This window comes from Oryctolagus cuniculus, chromosome 5 (genome assembly GCF_964237555.1).
Source record: "Oryctolagus cuniculus chromosome 5, mOryCun1.1, whole genome shotgun sequence".
NCBI classification, from domain to species: Eukaryota; Metazoa; Chordata; class Mammalia; order Lagomorpha; family Leporidae; genus Oryctolagus; species Oryctolagus cuniculus.
In genome coordinates, this window is record NC_091436.1 from 32178122 (window position 1) to 32197705 (window position 19584).

Below are 19584 nucleotides of genomic sequence, written 5' to 3' on the forward strand. Positions count from 1 at the left end.
AGCAGGGAGGCTATTAGAGCTCAAAGATTTTTCATGGTAGAGTCTAGGAATTGCTCTTTCGTGTGTTGCTTACAGATTTATTTAGTAATATAAGAATGACACTTCTGCAAAGTGCTATCCATGGCCTGCCATTATTACCACAGATCCGATTATCTGAAAAGATGCCCCAATTAAAAATGGGTGCATTTTCAAACCCTCACATTTATAAAGCTACTTCAGTCTTTCTTAGTGTCTTAATGCAACTTCCATAGTGCAAACATGCTCTTATTTGTATTAACGCTGTCCCTGACCTCTCTTTCTGTTAGGGCTGAGAAGAGAAAACTGCCGTGAAGGTGCACCATTGAGGTTATCGGGCATCCGGCCAGACGTAGCGAGGTTACACCTGCTTTGAGTCATGGGTCCCAAAGGGATGTTTCAACTGACCTTCCGTTTTGAGTCATGATATTCTGAGTTTTCACTTGTCAGATACAGGTGCTGGGACAAAGCGTGGGGTGTCATGGCAGGTCCTCAGTCCCTCAGGCTTCTTTGCATGGATTGAATCATTTTTTGTTGGTTTGAACAACAGTGAGATGTGTGACCATGACAAGTTGAAGGATAAGAGCTTCAATTCAATACAAAAAAAGAGCCTCAAGCAGTTGTGATGACTATGGCTCATCAAGCACTTTCTTGCAATTCTCCTTTGTAACATCACTAATACATTAAATATTCCTGCCCCATGATAGAAAGGGAAAGCTTACATAGTATGTGAGCCAAGAACAACTGGACATGGCACCCTTTTGTACTAGGGAGACCCTTGAATGCAGATACGTTTTCTAAGGATGTTCGTTGGAGGCTCAGAATGAGAAAAGAAAATAAGTAAAAACTTTCTATGATCTAGGTTTTTTGAAGCTTGCTGAATTATGATATGTTAGAACAAACTTTGTCAAATGCTATCTGAGACAGAGGGTGAGTGGTTTGAATGAATGTATCCTGATTTAAATACATATTTACACATACATACACACACACAAACATATGTAGAAAAGTAGTTCTCTAACATTTCTTTTTTTTTTTTGCATTTCATTTTTAAAATTGGCATTTCCTTGCTTATTTTTGTTCATTGAAACTCTGAGGATGACTGAAATTATGCTGTTACAGTCATCCTTTAAGGTAATGTGGAATTGGTTCCGGGACTTTCCTACAGTCCTTTTTGGATACCACAGTCTGCAGATGCTCAATCCTTTATATAATATGGCACAGCAGTTGCATATAACCTACGCACATCCTCCTCTATATTTTAGATCATCTCTAGATTATTTAAAATACTTAGTACTCATACAAAGTAATTGGTTGTTATGTATTGTTTAGGCAATAATGATGAGAAAAATACTCATGTTCAGTACAAATGCATTATTCCCCCTACAATGTCTTCCAAATGCAGTTGGTTAAGTTTTTATAGTACAGGGGCTGGCACCGTGGTGCAGTAGGTTAATACTCTGCCTGTGGCACCAGCATCCCATATGGGTGCTGGCTGTAGTCCCGGCTGCTCCTCTTCCAATCCAGGGTAAATGGTGACTCAGTACATGGAAATTGTATAATCTTAGGTAAATTAGCTAAACTTTAGGAAATTCAATTTTCTTATTTAAAAACATAATAATACTTGCTTACATGAGTTTGAATGCTCTTGTCATCCTACAAACAGCAGAGCACCTCACTGTGATGGGCTTCGTAAGACACATCTGCTGAAACAAAGTCTGGAGGTCACCTGATTTCAGCATAGGCTGAACCAGCACCTTAGAAATGTCAGGTCATTCCCTTCGTTATGCCATGGATGTCTGTGCAGCTGGGATGGTGGCTTTTATAGGGTTATAAGGTGGCTATGCCTTCTCCAAGATCCATCCAGATAAGCTACATCAGTGTCAAGGGAAAAGGAGGCATCTTTATCTCGGGACTAAGAAAGCACACATAAAAATCTGCTCAAGGGCCGGCACTGTGGAGTAGCAGGGTAAGCCTCTGCCTGAGATGTTTTCATCCCATATGGGTGCCAGTTTGGGACCCAGCTGCTCCACTTCTGATCTAGCTTCCTGCTAATATGCCTGAGAAAGAAGTGGAAGATTGCTCAGGTGCTTGGGCTCCTGCACCCACACGGGGGACCAGGGGGAAACTCCAGGCTCCTGGCTTTGGCCTGGCACCTGGTCTAGCCCGGACTGTTGTGTCCATTTGGGGGCATGGACCAGTGGATGGAATATAACCTGCTCTCTCTCTGTGTCTCCTCCTCTATTTCTGTCTCTGCCTTTAGAATAAATAAAAAATAAACCTTTAAAGAAACAAGCTCCAGGAAAATGAAGTCACTATATTGAAGAAACAGCTGCACTTGCATGTTTGTTGCAGTGCTACAGTAGCCAAGATGTGGAATCAGCCTAGATGTCCATCAGTGGATAAATAGATAACAGAAATGTGACGTGTGTGCAGTGAAACATTATTCATAGCCATTAAAAATTTGATTGAAATTTTATCATTTGCAGCAGCATGAATGAAACTGGGGGACATGGAAAGACAAATACTATATATTCTTTTTATACATAGAAGCTTTGAAAAGTTGATCTCATAGAAGAAAAGTGGTTTCCAGGATCTAGGAGGAGTGTTGGGGAGAGAGGGATACAGAGAGGAGGGTTAATGGGTACAGGAGTGCAGTTGGACAGAGGAATAATTTGTAATGTTCTACAGCACTGTAGAATGACTATGGTTGACAACAATTAATTGAATATTTCAAAATAGCTAGTAGAGAGGATTTTGAATTTTCCCAACTTAAAGAAATGATAAATTTTTGAGATGATAGATATGCCAAGTACCCTAATGTGATCATTATACATTGTATTCATGTATTGAAATGCCACACTGTACCCCATAAATAGGTATAATTACTATGTATTAGTTAAAAATAAATAATATATTTTAAAGCCTACATCTTTTTATGTCTATGTTTCTAGTGTTTCATCAGTAGCCCAAGAATATACAAATTAATAGCAAAGAGGATATTATTATAGCTGGTTTAGGATCATCTTTTGGGGAGGGTTAAGGTTCTATGGTGAAGATTAAATGAAGCAGCCGGCGCCGTGGCTCAATAGGCTAATCCTCCACCTTGCGGCGCCGGCACACCGGGTTCTAGTCCCGGTTGGGGCGCCGGATTCTGTCCCGGTTGCCCCTCTTCCAGGCCAGCTCTCTGCTATGGCCAGGGAGTGCAGTGGAGGATGGCCCAGGTGCTTGGGCCCTGCACCCCATGGGAGACCAGGAAAAGCACCTGGCTCCTGGCTCCTGCCAGGATCAGCGCGGTGCGCCGGCTGCAGCGGCGGCCATTGGAGGGTGAACCAACGGCAAAGGAAGACCTTTCTCCTCTTTGTCTCTCTCTCTCACTGTCCACTCTGCCTGTCAAAAAAAAAAAAAAAAAAAAAAAAAAAAAAAAAAAAAAAAAAAAAAGATTAAATGAAGCAATGTATGTTTAAGTTCTGAAATTCAGTAGGAATTTAGTATATATTGTTAGTGCATAATATGTAAAACTACTGCTATTTCTTTGCATATTTGTTATATTTGTTCATGCTCAAAATGGACATTGACTGCGTTAACTTTGCCTTTTCCTGAAGTATTCCTCAGAGTCCTCTTACTCTTTCTAAATCTAGTTTGACATTTTAGGTGGTGAGAGAAAAAGATATAAGATCTGTATAATTTTTACATAGGCCTTGCTTGAATTTCATATATCATGACTATCATGGGGTCACATGCTATAGGCAGTGTTTTGCTTAAAGTCTCATTTGGTTTTGGAAAAGATGGTATTCTCAGCATTAAAGGGAGATGTGAAGTCATTTTAACAACTTGGAAAGGAAAATTGGGTGCTTTTACTATATTAGCATAATCGTGTCTCTCCCGTGATGCTAAAAAAAAAGATCCATAGCCAGGAAATTAAAAGCATTAGCTCTGTTTTTAGCATTAATATGTTCATTTTTTCCGTAGTAACTTTTCAGAGAACAGAGAACCTTGCTTTATCAACTAATTTTCTCTTACGTCAGTGACAGTGCTGTTCAAACAGTAATGTGTGCCTAATAAAGATTGAGTTTCTCCATTATTAATGGGGGTGGCTTTACTTTGGAAGTGTTGTGTAACAAACCAATCACAGGCAAATAAAGCCCCGTGTCCATGTTCCATTTGCCAGACTAGCCCTTTTTCTTTTGCCTTGGCTTCAGGGTATTCTTGTTGTCTGCGCTTCTACCACCCTCAGAGTTGTTATCTCACCATGTTCCTATTGATATCAATTTTGCTTTGTTCTTGTTCTCTAAAAGCTGAGTTTCCAGATTTAGGATGATTTCTTTCTTTCTTTTTTTCTTTTCTTTTCTTTTTTTTTTTTTTTTTTACCACAAAGACTGAAGAGTTATTTGGAACTCATCATGGCATCCAGCTCATTGGTGTCCAGATGTAGGTGGTTCCTTAGGGTTCCATGGTTCCAGGATGACCTAGGAACTTGGGGTGGAACACAGTGTGCACACAGTTGCAAATAAGTACCCTGGGACGCTGGTCTCATACTTTGACCAATGTCAGAGATGATAGATTGGAGGAAGCTCTTACAGTATGACCAAGTCAAAATGTAGGAAGGATCATGTTTCATATATCCCTGTAGAGGTTCCTAATTGTGAATAAATGCAACCTAATAAGGAGAGCAACTAAGGCTTGCTTTGTTTGTATCTTTCAGTTATCAGAGAGATGAGGAGAAGCTAGATGTTTGCCAGGCATTGTGCTGAAGAGGAAGGAGAGTATAGAAGAATAGAAGGGATTTCCTTAGCCAGAGGATTGCTTCCAAGCCTGGCTTAGAAGAGCTTTCCAGCAATGCGGAGACTGTGCTTGTGTAAACCTGCTTTATTGAATAGTAGTCAGGATTGACTCATATGACTAGTCACCTTCTGTGAAGTGGTAGATTTCTCCCATATTTTGCTGTCACTCTCCCCTCCTCCTGAATCTTTACTGTCCTTCATACCCTCAAAGATTAAGCCTTAAGCCCTTTATCTTGGTCCAGCTCTGCCCATAGAGCTCTCACAAGTGTGTCTCCTTTCATGCCTCCAGCCTTCTTAGAATATGGGTTTGCAATTAAATTTGAAAGAGTTGGGGCAGTTATTGGGATGCTGAGTGTAGACTTTTCATAGGTGTATGAAAACTTCACCCTCAGAGGTAAGCAAAAAATTTAAAAGTTAAAATCCTGAACTTTGTGCTGTTACCACATGGCATAGATGAAAAGTGACAATTAGAGAATACTTTGAAAGGAAGAGGAGTAATTATTAAACACTAAATTATTAAATAATAAGAGTGATTATTCAATAATATAAGAAAGAAAAAAGTCATAAAGAGAATATTTTGATAAAAGTACAATGTGAAAATCACTCTCCTACACTGCTGTTGGGAATGTAAATAAATTAAGACCTTTCTGGAAAGTAATTTGGCATCCTGCATCAGGAGCTTTGAAATAATTCACTTCTTGGATATAGTTATGCCATTTGGAAACTATCCTAAAGAAATAACAAATGGCAAATAACCCTACGCAAAGTAGTTTTTATGATGATGTTCACCACCCTGAACTGTATGGTAACAAAAATTGGAAGAAAGCTAAATGTCCAACAATAGGGAATTTTTTTTTTTTTTGAGATTTATTTATTTGAGAGGCAGAGTTCTATACAAAGAGAGGAAGAGACCAAGAGAGGCCTTCCATTCGCTGGTTCATTCCGCAAATCGCTGCAACGGCTGGAGCTGGGCCAATCTGAAGCCAGGAGCCAGGAGATTCTTCCGGGTCTCCCATGTGGGTGCAGGGACCCAAGCAGTTGGGCTGCCATCTGCTGCTTTCCCAGGCCATAGCAGAGGAGCAGCTGGGACTTGAACTGGGGCCCCTATGGGATGCTGGCACTGCAGATGGAGGCTTAGCCTACTATACCACAATATGAGCCCCAGGGAAATTGTTAAACAAAGGCTAACATCTAGGGCTGGCGCTGTAGCGTGGTAAGTGGAGCCACCGCCTGCAGTGCCAGCATCTTATGTGGGTGCTGGTTCAGGTCTCAGCTGCTCCACTTCAAATCTAGTTCTCTGCAATGGCCTGGGAAAGCAGTAGAAAATGGCCTGAGTCTAGGGCCCCTGTACCCACATTGGAGACCTGGAAGAAGCTCCGGAGTCCTGGCTTCGGATCAGCCCAGCTGTGGCCACTGCAGCTATTTGGGGAGTGAACCAGCAGACAGAGAATTCTCTCCCTCCTCCCCTCCCTTCCTCCCTTCCTCCCTCCCTCCCTCTCTCTTTCTCTCTCTCTCTGTAACTCCACCTTTCAAATAAATAAATAAATCATAAAGAAAAAGGCTGACATCTATATACAATGACACTTCAAAATTCTGGGAAGTTTCTTGTTTGCAAAAATATATCACATAAAATGTAACATCTTAACTGATGTTCAAGTGTGCAGTTTTGTAGCATTACATGTATTTCTGTTACCATGAAACTACCACCACCATCCATCCACAGAACTCTTTTCATCTTGCTAAACTGAAACTCTGCCTTTTAAACACTTAGCTTCCCCTCCTGCCCTTCCCTCAGTCCCTGGCAACCCCCATTCCATTTTCAGTCTCTACGTTCGACTACTGTGGCTACTCATGTAAGTGGTATTTGTCTTTTTTTAGTGACTGGCTTATTTCATTTAGCATAATGCCCTCAAGCTTCACCTACAACTCTGTAGTATGTGACAGAATTTCCTTCCTTTACTATTTCTTGAACATACTGCATTTCATTTATCCATCTGCTGATGGACATTATTGTTGTTCCCACCTTTTGGCTGTTGTAAGTAATGCTGCTGGGAACATTGGTGTACAGATATCTCTTTGAGATCCTGCTTCGAGTTCTTTTCAGCACATACTCAAAAGAAAATTATGGTTTTGAAAAATGTGTAGTAGTAACATCCATCATATGTCAGATTACAAAACAGATGATAAAAATAGTGAGTCTCTTTTTTTGGAGGAAAAGATAATTGCGTAGTGAAAAGACTGAACGAAAACAGTTAGAATGTGGGGTTCATTTATTTTCTTCCTGAATTTTCTATTATAATAAGGAATGTATACAAATAAGTCATTTGAATTGGAGAGAGGGCTATTCCCTGATCACCAGATCAAATCAATGGGTGATTTGGCACCAGTTTTCTTCACATGCTGTCCTGCTTTGCCTCTGAGTTATTTTATGAGTGATAATTTCAGAATTATCCCTGGAGATGTGCAGCACCATGAAATTCTAATTTAATTACTTGTGTGCCTCACAGAAACAATCCCAGCTGTTGTATCTTAAATGAGGGGGAAAAAAATGTCAGCTAAATAGAAAGAACCTGAACTGAGTTTCTTCTTTATTGGAAAGCAGATGCTCTTTAGTGCAAGTAATCAACTCAAGAACATTTCTTTTATGCAAAAAGTGAACAAAGTCTCTCTAGGTAAGACTTCAGCACTCACCATATGAATGAAGGACTTTACTGCTTTCAGACCTGCTTTGCACTCAGGTGACAAAAACAATGCTAATGATCAGGCTGTTCTTGAGCAAAACTGTTATTTTCTTACATATAACAGTGAATTGAAGGCTGCAAATTATTTACTTCCTTTCAACCAATATTTACTACTAAAACATAAAATGAACAGAAGTAGAAATAACTTCTGATACTCAGATATACCCACTGGAATTCTCTAAGATGTCTAGTTACTGCCCTAAGGTTTGTGTCCTTTAATAAAGTCTTCTCTAATTCAGCTTTAGTCATTTTATTTCTCTATCATTATACTTTTGCATTATTAATCATTGTTTGTAGATTTCCTTATGTGTAGACATACATTTCTCATGTTCATTTATCCTTTCCTGGTTAAGCTGAAGTTTTCAGTGACCTAAACTGCTGCCTTATTATGAACTCATTTCAGTGGTATCGCCATATTTCAGTCTTTTTAAAATATTAGTCTTAAGTCTAATAAGGACTGACCTAATGTATTTTGTGAAAAAAACACTATTTTTCCTAGAATATACCAGTGTATGTCTCTGTGTAGAGAATATAAACTTTATCCTTAATATAAAAGCAGTTCTCTCTGCTTTTATCTCTCATTTTTATTTTCCTGTTTCACCCAACTCCTTTTCACTAAAAAACAAGAACAAAAGCAAAAAACCAGAAAGTAATGAAAGTGAACTAAAAAAATAGCTTTTTTAGCACAAACCAAGGTAAGCAGAGAAGAGGGCTACAGCTTTGGAATCTCACAGAATTAGGTCAGTTGGCTTCTTGCCTGACCACTTACTTAATATTTCTGTGTTTAGTTGCCTTATTGCTAAGGAATTCCCCCTATTAGAAGGTTGTCAGAGATGTTATGCCTGAAGGGTCTCGAACAATGTCTTGCACTGGGTAGGTACTCAGTAACCAGAGGCAACTACTGTTGCTGTTTCTCTTACTATTTGATGTTAACCACAGCTTCCTTCGGTGGAGAATATCACCTGTGGTATAGTGTATTATCGTTCTAAGTGCACCAACCTTGTTTGCAGGAAAATTATGTATTACCACCCCCCTGACACCAGGCTTGGCTGTATGACTTGACAAGTGTGCATTCTAGGCAGAAGTTTTGCCTGGTCTGTGGTGGATGTGCCATGAGTACATTTCCCTGAGAGGCTGCAGCTTCAGATTGGATCCTACAGGGAAGTAAGGAGGAGCAGGGCTGAGGATTGAATAGGCAGTACAGGCCATTGAAGTTTGCAGGTTGCTTCATAACTGTGGCTAACTTACCCTAAAATGACTGACACATCATCTTCAGTTACAATGGATATTTTCATTATTTTTTACATCAAGTTGGAATCTTACAAGCACACAGCCAAGTGATAAAATCCCATTTGGAATATTAGCACCCAAATATGACAACAGGAAAGATCAACCTGTTTGTTATGACTGAGCTTCAGGCTGATAAGCTTTTTACTGATAGAATTATCTGCCACTTCATTGGAAGAAAACAAGCTCTCCCTAGCAATAAGGTAAAGGCATTTCTCATTTAAGACTCTGTGTGGGCAACAATAAAAAACATAAACAATATCCTCAGTGGTTTTATCAAGAGTAGTAGATGCCAGTAACATCAAAATGTAGCACAAAGAAGGTGGTAAGCAAATCACTCATTTAATGTAATTCAAGGTTGCATGTGTGGTCATGTAGTTTTATGGTCATAGGGATTCAGACCACAAATGGAAGGGAGTAGATTATTTGTGAACAACTGTATTAATCACCTGTTTCAGTGTGGTTCTTGGTAGGAAGAGGCTGCAGTCTGCCTTCATCCTGCAAGTGCTCAGTCTTCATCGTCACCTGCAGTGTGTCAGCATCCTGAGGATTCAGGATCTGGAGAGCCACTGGTCAGGAACACTGACAGGTCCCTGCCTGCATGGGGTTGCATTCTCTTGGGAGCGATAGGTGATAAAAATAACAATTTCTGCAACAGATGTAGAACTCTTCAGTTTCCATTGTCTTGTGTGTCTTGCTACTATGTGGTTTTCAAGAAATTGTTTGCTTTTTTAAAAGATTTATTGGAAAGGCAGGGTGACAGAGAGGGAGAGAGGACAGAGATCGTTCATTTGCTTGTTCACTCTCTGAATGACTGGGCTAGTCTTGAAGCCAAGAACCCAGAACTCCTTCGAGGTCTCCCACATCAGTGGCACAGGCCCAATCACTTGGGCCATTTTCATCTGCTTTCCCAGGTACATTGGCAGGGAGCTAGATCAAAAGCTGAGCAGCCACAAAGTTGGCCCCTAGTTTTTCTGCTTGCTTATTGGCATAAAGTTGTTCTATATATCCTTTTACTTTCTTTTTAAAACTTGTGGTATCTTTCGCTAGTGAGCTATTATCTCAAAAATGTAACAGTTTTATTAATCTTTGCAAAGAAGCAATCTTCGGCACTACTGACTTTTTAAAATTACACGTCTGCTCTCTACTACACTGTTTCCTGCCTTTATTGTACCCCTCCTTCTGCTTTAGGGATAATACATTGTTCTTTTTCTAGATGGAAGCTTGTAGCATTGATTTTTCAATCTGTTCCTTTTGCAATATATGCATTTAAAGGTATCAATTGTTCTGTAGCCCAGGAATGTTGACATACTGAATTTTCTTTTTTTTTTATTTATTTATTTTTAAACTTTTATTTAATGAATATAAATTTCCAAAGTACGACTTATGGATTACAATGGCTTCCCCCCCATACCGTCCCTCCCACCCACAACCCTCCCCTTTCCCACTCCCTCTCCCCTTCCATTCACATCAAGATTCATTTTCGATTATCTTAATATACAGAAGATCAGCTTAGTATACATTAAGTATGGATTTCAACAGTTTGCTCCCACACAGAAACAAAAAGTGAAAAATAATAGATGATTTTTTTTAATGATGATGAAATCAGAGAAGACCTATTGTCATGTTTAATCCCAGTGAGAGTCAAGTTGGGAATTGATAATTTTTTTTTTACAGAGGATCAGTTTAGTATGCATTAAGTAAGGATTTCAACAGTTTGCACCCCCATAGAAACACAAAGTGAAATATATTGTTTGAGTACTCGTTATAGCATTAAATCTCAATGTACAGCACATTAAGGATAGAGATCCTACATGAGGAGTAAGTGCACAGTGACTCCTGTTGTTGACTTTACCAATTGACACTCCTGTCTATGGCATCAGTAATCTCCCTATGCTCCAGTCATGAGTTTCCAAGGCTATGGAAGCCCTCTGAGTTCTCCGACTCTTATCTTGTTTAGACAAGGTCATAGTCAAAGTGGAGGTTCTCTCCTCCCTTCAGAGAAAGGTACCTCCTTCTTTGATGACCTGTTCTTTCCACTGGGATCTCACTCACAGAGATCTTTTGCCAGAGTGTCTTGGCTTTCCATGCCTGAAATACTCTCATGGGCTTTTCAGCCAGATCCGAATGCCTTTAGGGCTGATTCTGAGGCCAGAGTGCTATTTAGGACATCTCCCATTCTATGAGTCTGCTGAGTATCTCACTTCCCATGTTGGATCACTCTCCCCTTTATTTACTCCATCGGTTAGCGTTAGCAGGTACTAGACTTGTCTGTGTGCTCCCTTTGACTCCCAGTCCCTCCACCATGACCAACTGTGAACTGAAATTGATCACCTGGAACAGTGAGATGGCATTGGTACATGCCACCTCGATGGGATTGAATTGGAATCCCCGGTATGCTTTTTTTTTTTTATCTGTTCTACTTAATATGACTGGTTTAGTTCTGTAATTGATGCACAGTTATTCTTAAGTGTTGAAAATTAACTGAAATGTGATCCCTGTTGAACATGGGAGTGGGAATGGGAGAGGGAAGAGATGTATAATTTGGGACATGCTCAGGCTGACTTGCCCCAAGTGGTGGAGTTGGAAGACATACTGAATTTTCAATATGATTGGATTCAAATACCTCCTCATTTTCAGTGTTGTCTGCTTTGACCCTTGGGTTATTCAGAAGTGGGCTGCCCAGTTTACAAGCATATCTTTCTTTTTTTTAAATTTTTTTTATTTAGTAAATATAAATTTCCAAAATACAGTTTATGGATTACACTCTAGGTCTCCTATGCAGAGGACCCAAGTACTTGAGTCACCATGTGCTGCCACCCAGGGTACACACTAGCAGGAACCTGGAACTGGGAGTGAATTCAGCACTTACAGCTTCCGTGTTACTAATTATTTTCCATTTGTCTCATGTATTCTTTTTTTCATTTAGCCCTCCAATCCTGATTTATTTTCTACCTTAAACTTGTATTTTACTGTTTTCTGAACAGGGAAAGAAGTTTAGAGCAGTTTAAATCATCAGTAGCTTTTAAATACCCATGGTCCCTGACTTATAGTGGTTAGACATATGATTTTTTGACTTTACAAGAGTGCAAAAGCGATGCACATTCAGTGGAAACAAGACTGCATTTAGATCTTTCCCCAGGCCAGCAGTATACCATGTAATTCTCTGAACATCTGAGACTGTACAGACTTCTGTATTCAGTAAGCTACCTGAGATGTTCGGCACTTCATTACAAAATAGGCTTCATGCTGGATGTATTTTGCCCAGCGGTAAGCTGATGTAAGTGTGCTGGCCATGTTTAAAGTAGCCCTGGAAAAGCTATGGTGTTCGGAAGGTGGGCGCATTAAATACATTGTTGATATTTTCAATTTAGGATGAGTGTATCAAAATATAACCACATCGTAAGTCAAGAACTCTATGTAGTTCATATATTTTAAATCTAGCCATATATTTACCATTGTTAATGTTATTTTTTCTTAAAGCTCAGTGCCTCCAACTGGAATCACTTTTCCTTTAGTCAGAAGTACTTTAGTAATTTTTATCATGCAGATCTTCTAGTAACTAAGTTTTCACTTATCTGAAGATACCTTTTCCACTCTTTTGTTTTTTCCTTTTGTTACTCTGAATTTAAGCTCCCATAGTTTATATTGCAAATTCAGCTGGCAGTTTTATTGCTCCATTGAAGTTAATACATCATTTTCTTTGGCTGATCTTGGGTTTTTCTCTGTGGTTTTGGTCCCCACATTTAGACTGTTATGATTTTATCCTGCTTAATGGTTGCTGAGCTTCTTGAATCTTGTGCATTTATGTTTTCATTAGTTTGAGAATATTTTTATTGATTATGTCTTCATACATTTGTTGTAGTCCATATTCTCTGTCTTCCTTTATGTGGATATAATAAAATATTGTTACACTATTAAAAATGTCCAGTGTGTCTCTTATGCCCCATTTTGGGTTTTTCTTCCCCCTCTTCTTTCTTTTTCAACTTCAGTGAAGATACTTTGTATTGACAAACTGTCTTCTGTCTTATCTGACTTTTTTAAAAAAATATTTATTTGAAAGCTGGAGTTACAGAGAGCAGAGGCAGAGAGAGAGAAAGAAGTCTTCCATCTGATAGTTCACTCCCCAGATGGCCGCAACTGCCAAAGCTGTGCCAATCCAAAGCCAGGAGCTTCTTCCAGGTCTCCCGTGTGGGTATATGGGCGCAAGGATTTGGGTCATCTTCTTCTGCTTTCCCAGGCCATAGCAGAGAGCTGGATTGGAAGTGGAGCAGCCGGGACTCAAACCGGCGCCCATATGAGATGCCGGCACTACAGACAGTGGCTTTATCTGCTACGTCACAGCACTGCCCCTCTAGTCTGCTTTTAATCCCAAGCAATTAGTTATGATTTTCAAGATTATATGTTTCAGATTGTTTTATTCCTGTTTTTTAAATTCTAACTTTCTGTTAAAGTTGTTTGCTTATTCTTTAATCTATTTTTCCATCCTTTTCTCTGTTTTCTTTACCATCTTTGTAATGATTATTTTTCAAGACCATATCTACAAACTGCAATGTCTGAATCAACTCTAGGGGAGCTTTTATGGTCACATTTCCCTGGATCTTATGTCCTAGAAATTTTGTAAACATTATTGAGACTGGAGATCATTCTATTTTCTCGCACCATGGTTCTCCCTTTCCTTTATTAACCAGATAAGCTAAGAAGCCAGTTACCACAACACATGCCTTAAGTTGGGTTGGGCCTGGGTTTCAATTGGTAGTTTCATAGAGGAAAGAACTTTCTGTCTATGTCAAGCCCAAGCTTAATTTTATTATTGTTATTATTTTAAATTTTATTTGAAAGGCAGAGTTACAGAGAGAGGAACAGAGAGAGCTTGTATCTGCTGGTTCATTGGCCACAATGTCTGGGGCTAGGCTAGGCTGAAGCCAGAAGCCAGGAGTTTCTTTTGTGTCTCCCATGTGAGTGCAGGGACCCAAGTACTTGGGCTGTCTTCCACTGCTTTCCCAGGCCATTAAGAGGAAGCTGGATAGGAAGTAGAGCAGCTGGGTCTTGAACCAGCACCCATATGAGATGCTGGCATTGCAGGTGGAGGCTTAACCTGCCAGAACTATTTATAACTTTATAGAGTTATCCCCCTGGTCGGCCCTGTGGCACAGCATGTTAAACCACTGCCTGGGTACCAGTTCAAGACCTGGCTGCTCTATTTCTGATCCAGCGTCCCTGCTAATGGCCTGGGGGAAAAAAGCAGCAGAAGATGGCCTGAGTGCTTGGGTCCTGCCACCCACGTGGGAGACCTGGAGGAAGTTCCTCCTGGCTGTTGCTGCCATATGGGGAGTGAGCCAGCAGATGGAAGATCTCGCTCTCTCTCCTCTCTCTCTTTCTCTCTCTAACTCTGCCTTTTTTGTTGGGCCTTTAAACAAAGGCCTTTGTGACATATAAGGGTTGGAGCCTTGTAAATGATGTCTTTGATTGATAAGACTTTGAATATCTGCATTTGGGTACATACTTTTTCGATTTTAGAGTGGAAACATCTATACTTCTGGAGAGATAAAAGTACTATTTAATCACCTACAGTGATGCAGTTGGAAAATTTTTTTCTTATCCTACTGGTATATAACAGTCACTGCCAACTAGTTAAGATTAATATTTATTTGATTTTTGTTCCCACTCAGAGAGGCTTGTTATACTTAAAGACAGTTTTAAAAAGGCAAAGAATCTTCAATATTCAGAAAAAAACAGATGTTTTCATTTGATATTTCATGTTTAAAATTATGGAAAATTTCAAGTATTTATAAAAGCTAAGAATACAGTGTAATTTGCAGTATTGGGATTAACACCACTTTTACTATTCTTATATTTCTTTCACACAATTATGATTTAAGTAGGAATGACTCTGTCTTGGAATTGTAATTATTTTCCCTTATATAACTTTGTTGCATCATTAAATGGTCATTCATTAGTCCTATGTTTTCCTCAGCCTGATTTCATTTAACATGTGCTTGTCTGAGGCAGATTCTATTATTCAGTAGAGAGTTTGTTTTCATTTTCCTCTCCCTGTTCACAGAAGAAATAATGCTGAATATTATGGCCTGTTTAATGATGTTTGTGAAGAAACACTTAAGTGGGTGCTAGGAAGTATTACCTTGAAAATACAGTGGGTATTAACACTGAAGTCCTTTCAAGTGTTGAAGTGCTTTCAAAGGTTAATATACAGTTTCATGCATATTCAGAAAAGGGTACTTGGAGCCAAAATTAGTATGCAGAAGCACAGTCTGTTTTTCTTCATTCCTCCCTGTAATGGACATTCTATGTCAGTCGTATGGAACTGATCTTTTCAGTATGTTACCCATACAATCATCTTCAATGTTTGGTTTATTTTTAAGAGTTCTCAGAAATATGTGCAGGATCCTTATGGTCAAATTTCTGTAATTACCTAAATGCATTCACTCATTCCTCGTAGGCAGTTGAAGAGAGGATTTTTAAAAAGATTGAGGTCACTAGGTTGAGGGCAGCGTAAGGAGAGGAATGCAGTGGAGCCGGGAACAAGGAGGTGCAGTTACTTAACCATTAAATCTAAGAGCACGCTACATTCTGGGGTGAAGGCCAACGGAATATTTCTTGCTCAGGCATTGGAGTTATGCAAACAGAAGTTACTGCACACCCAGGGTTTCATGATTGAGAAAGTAAACTTGTACATTTGTGGTTTTTTTTTATAGGTTCAAAAAGGCATTTGAGTCTGAGCCAACACTGCAGTCGGGAATTAATTATGCTGTCCTCCTCCTGGCAGCCGGTCACCAGTTTGAATCTTCCTTTGAGCTTCGGAAAGTTGGTAATTATAGCCTGCTGTTTTACATGGTACTCACGAAACTGGACCCAGCTTGGTGCAAAGAAACCCAGTTTTTTCTTTTTTAAGATTTATTTATTTGAAAGGCAGAGTGACAGAGGGAGAGAGAGAGACAGATTGAGGGGTTTACTGCTGTTTTACTCCCCCTATGCCTGCAACAGCTGGGGCTGGGATAGGCTGAACCCAGAAACTAGGAACTTCATTCTGGTCTCCCACGTTGGTTGGTAGGAACCCAAGTACTTGAACCATCATCTGTTGCCTCCCAGAATGCACATAAGTAGGAAACTGGAATGGGAGTGGAGATGGGACTTTGATTCCAGATACTTCAGTGTGGAATGCAGGCATCCTCAGCAACAATGTAACCTGATGTGCCAAAAATCCTGCCCCAGAGGAAAAGCAAAGCAAAAAAACAAAACAAAAAACTCTTCATAGATAGATGCCTTTGCTTTCTATCACATCTGACTTCCTGGAAAAAAATTCTTTTATTGTAGCTTCTTGGTTGGTGTTTCATACTATTGTGCAAAGTCCAGAAAACAGTATAAAGTTTATTTTATCTGTTCCTAAAAGTCCCCTGGTTAATATTTATTGTTGCAGCTCAAGTTAGTATTGTCAGTATGGGCTCTGTATTCAGCTTCCAGCTCCTAACTAAGGTTAGTTTTTTGTGGCACATTAGAAATGCTTGCTATTTTAGGTTCTGCTTTCCTGATGCTTTGTGTTTTTAAAAAATTTATTTATTTGAAAATGCTCCAGAGAGAGAGAGAGATGTCTTCTGTCCCCAAAAGGCTTTAACGGCTGGGGCTGGACCAGGTCCAAACCAGGGGCCTAGCACTCCATTTGGGTCTCCCACGTGGGTGGCAGAAACCTAAACACTTGGACCATCTTCTTCTGCTTCCCAGGTGCATTAACAGGGAGCTGGATCAGAAGTAACGGAGCTGGGTCTCGAAATGGCACTCACATGGTGTGTGCTGGTGTGGCAGCTGGTGGCTTAGCCCACTGTACCACACACTGGACCCCTCCTGATGCTTTAAAAAAATAATACGTTATTTGCTTTTCTATTTCTCCTGTGCACCCGCATCCATGTGAGTGTGTTGGTGTTGGAGATAGGTGGCAGTCTGGGCAGTGTCTAACCTCCTCAGAGACCATCTCTGAATTGCATTCATGGATAGAATGTGCTTTTGTTCCTTTCATCTGTAAATATTGTCTCATCTGCTGACGCTTCCTTGAATTTAAAGAAATTAAAGCATATTAGGGATGACGTTTTGAGCAATTTTCATGATTTTGTCTTTGATCACATTTTTTTGAGATTCTAGATCCTGGAATACTGTTGTCTATGGCAATCAGATTTTACTTTCCTGAGTCTTTAACTACCCTGTTTCAAAACATTTCTAAGTTTGTTTGTTTGTTTTTAAATTTATTTGACAGGCAAAGAGACAGATAGACAAAACTCCCATGATCCCATCTACTCCCCAAATGCCCATAACGACTGGGACAGGGCCAGACTAAAACTGAGAGATGTGAACTCAATCCAGGTCTCTCATGTGGGTGGCAGGAATCCAATCACATGAGCCATTACTTCTGCCAGCCAGGGTCTGCAGTAACAGGAAGCTGGGGTTAGGAGCAGAGCCAGGCATTCTGACATGGGATATGAACATCTCAAGTGTCTTACCACTAGGCCAAATGCCACCCCCATTCCCAACTCCTATAGGAGTTATTACTTCCGACATTTGGCCTTATTTTTCAAGGGGGAGATTTGTAATGAAGATGTGAATTGTAGTGGAAATTTTTCCTTTAAGATTTTTTTTTTTTTTTTTTTTTGGACAGGCAGAGTTAGTGAGTGAGAAAGACAGAGAGAAAGGTCTTCCTTCCGTTTGTTCACTCTCCTAACGGCTGCTATGGCTGGCACTGCGCCAATCCGAAGCCAGGAGCCAGGTACTTCTTCCTGTTCTCCCATGGGGTGCAGGGCCCAAGCACTTGGGCCATCCTCCACTGCCCTCCCGGGTCACAGCAGAGAGCTGGGCTGGAGGAGGAGCAACCGGGACAGAATCCAAGTGCCCCAAGCGGGACTAGAACCCAGGGTGCCAGCACCGCAGGTGGAGGATTAGCCAAGTGAGCCGCGGCACCGGCCCCTTAAGATTTTTAACTGAGGAATATAAAATTTTCCTTAAAGAAAAATGAGTCCTGGTCCTTTTTTACTTTATTTGTTAAGGGCTTACAAGTGACCCATATGTAATGCTCTGGGAAATTTACCTGTGAAAGTGTGTGTATAGTAAAACACTTTTTAGAAACCTCAGACTAAAAGTGATGGAGTGTTTATTGCTACCAGATTGGAGTGGTACTCTGAGCTGTGATTTAAAACTAATTTTTATTGCTGTGTTCCTGAACTCAAAAGGAAGGTTTGTTGATGCCTATAAGTCGTCTCTGGAGTTGACATTGACTTTCTTTTTTTTTTTTTTTTTTAAGATTTATTTATTTATTTGAAAGTCAGAGTTACACAGAGAGGAGAGGCAGAGGCAGAGGGAGAGAGAGAGAGGTCTTCCATCTGCTGGTTCATTCTCCAATTGGCCTCAACGGCCAGAGCTGTGCTGATCCGAAGGCAGGAGCCAGGAGCTTCTTCTGGGTCTCCCAAGTGGGTGCAGGGGCCCAAGGACTTGGGCCATCTTCCACTGCTTTCCCAGGCCGTAGCAGAGAGCTGGATGGGAAGTGGAGCAGCCGGGTCTCAAACCAACGCCCAAATGGGATGCCAGCACTTCAGGCCAGGACATTAACTCACTGTGCCACAGCGCCGGCCCCTTGATTTTCATATGTGGATAGAATGCTAACAGCAGTTTGAAAATGCACTTATTCTAAAGCTCACTTTTTCTTAATAAACATTCATTCATTCATTCATTCGAAAGGCAGACAGAAAGAGAGAGAGAGAGGGAGAGACAGAGACAGATTTTCCATCCACTGGTTCACTCCCCAGTTGGCCACCAACAGCCGTGGCTGGGCCTGGAACTCTATCTGGGTGTCCCCTGCCCATGTAGATGGCAGGGGCCCAAGTACTTGGGGCATCTTATTTTGCCTTCCAAGGTGATTTAGCAGGGAGCTGGATCAGAAGCAGAGCAGCTGAGACAATCTAGAGCTTTTATGGAATTCTGGCATCACAGGTGGTGACTTGACCTGCTACACTGCACTGACTCCTAATTCTGATTTTTAAATTGAATGTGAAGGCCAGTGTTGCGGCTCACTAGGCTAATCCTCCGCCTGTGGCGCCAGCACCCCGGGTTCTAGTCCCGGTTGGGGCACTGGTTCTGTCCTGGTTGCTCCTCTTCCAGTCCAGCTCTCTGCTGTGGCCTGGGAAGGCAGTGGAGGATGACCCAAGTGCTTGGGCCCTGCACCCACATAGGAGACCAGGAGGAAGCGCCTGGCTCCTGGCTTCAGATCAGCGCAGCGCGCCAGCCGCAGCACACTGGCAGTAGCAGCCATTTGCGGGGTGAACCAATGGAAAAAGGAAGACCTTTCTCTCTGTCTCTCTCTCTCACTGTCTTAATTCTGCCTGTCCAAAAAAAAAATTTGAATGTGGAGCTGGTCAGCACTTTGATGAACTGTGATTAATGTAACATTGTAAAGAAAATATATTTTTTTTCCAATAACTCATTTTTATTACATGTTAAGCATTTGAAAATATTGGAAATTGGGGCCTGCACTGTGGCATAGTGGCTTAAGCCTCTGCCTGTGGTGCCAGCACTCCATATGGGCACCAGTTTGTGTCCTTACTGCTCCTCTTTTGATCCAGCTCTCTGCTAATGACCTGGGAAGGCCGTGGAAGATGGCCCAAGTGCTTGGGCCCCTGCACCCACGTGGGAGACTTGGAGGAAGCTCCTGGCTCCTGGCTTTGAATTGCTCCAGCTCTGGCCATTGTGGCCATTTGTGG

General features: G+C 40.8%; 1 protein-coding gene across 3 annotated transcripts in view; it reads left to right on the forward strand.

Moving 5' to 3' along the window:
* MAP3K5 (mitogen-activated protein kinase kinase kinase 5) overlaps positions 1 to 19584 on the forward strand; it is a 259401-nt gene that overhangs the window by 119800 nt on the left and 120017 nt on the right. For all 3 annotated transcript variants that reach the window (XM_070073521.1, XM_051854304.2, XM_070073520.1), the window contains exon 8: positions 15544 to 15656. In XM_070073521.1, the coding sequence (XP_069929622.1) occupies positions 15544 to 15656 (113 nt within the window). The remainder of the gene's footprint in view (positions 1 to 15543; positions 15657 to 19584) is intronic.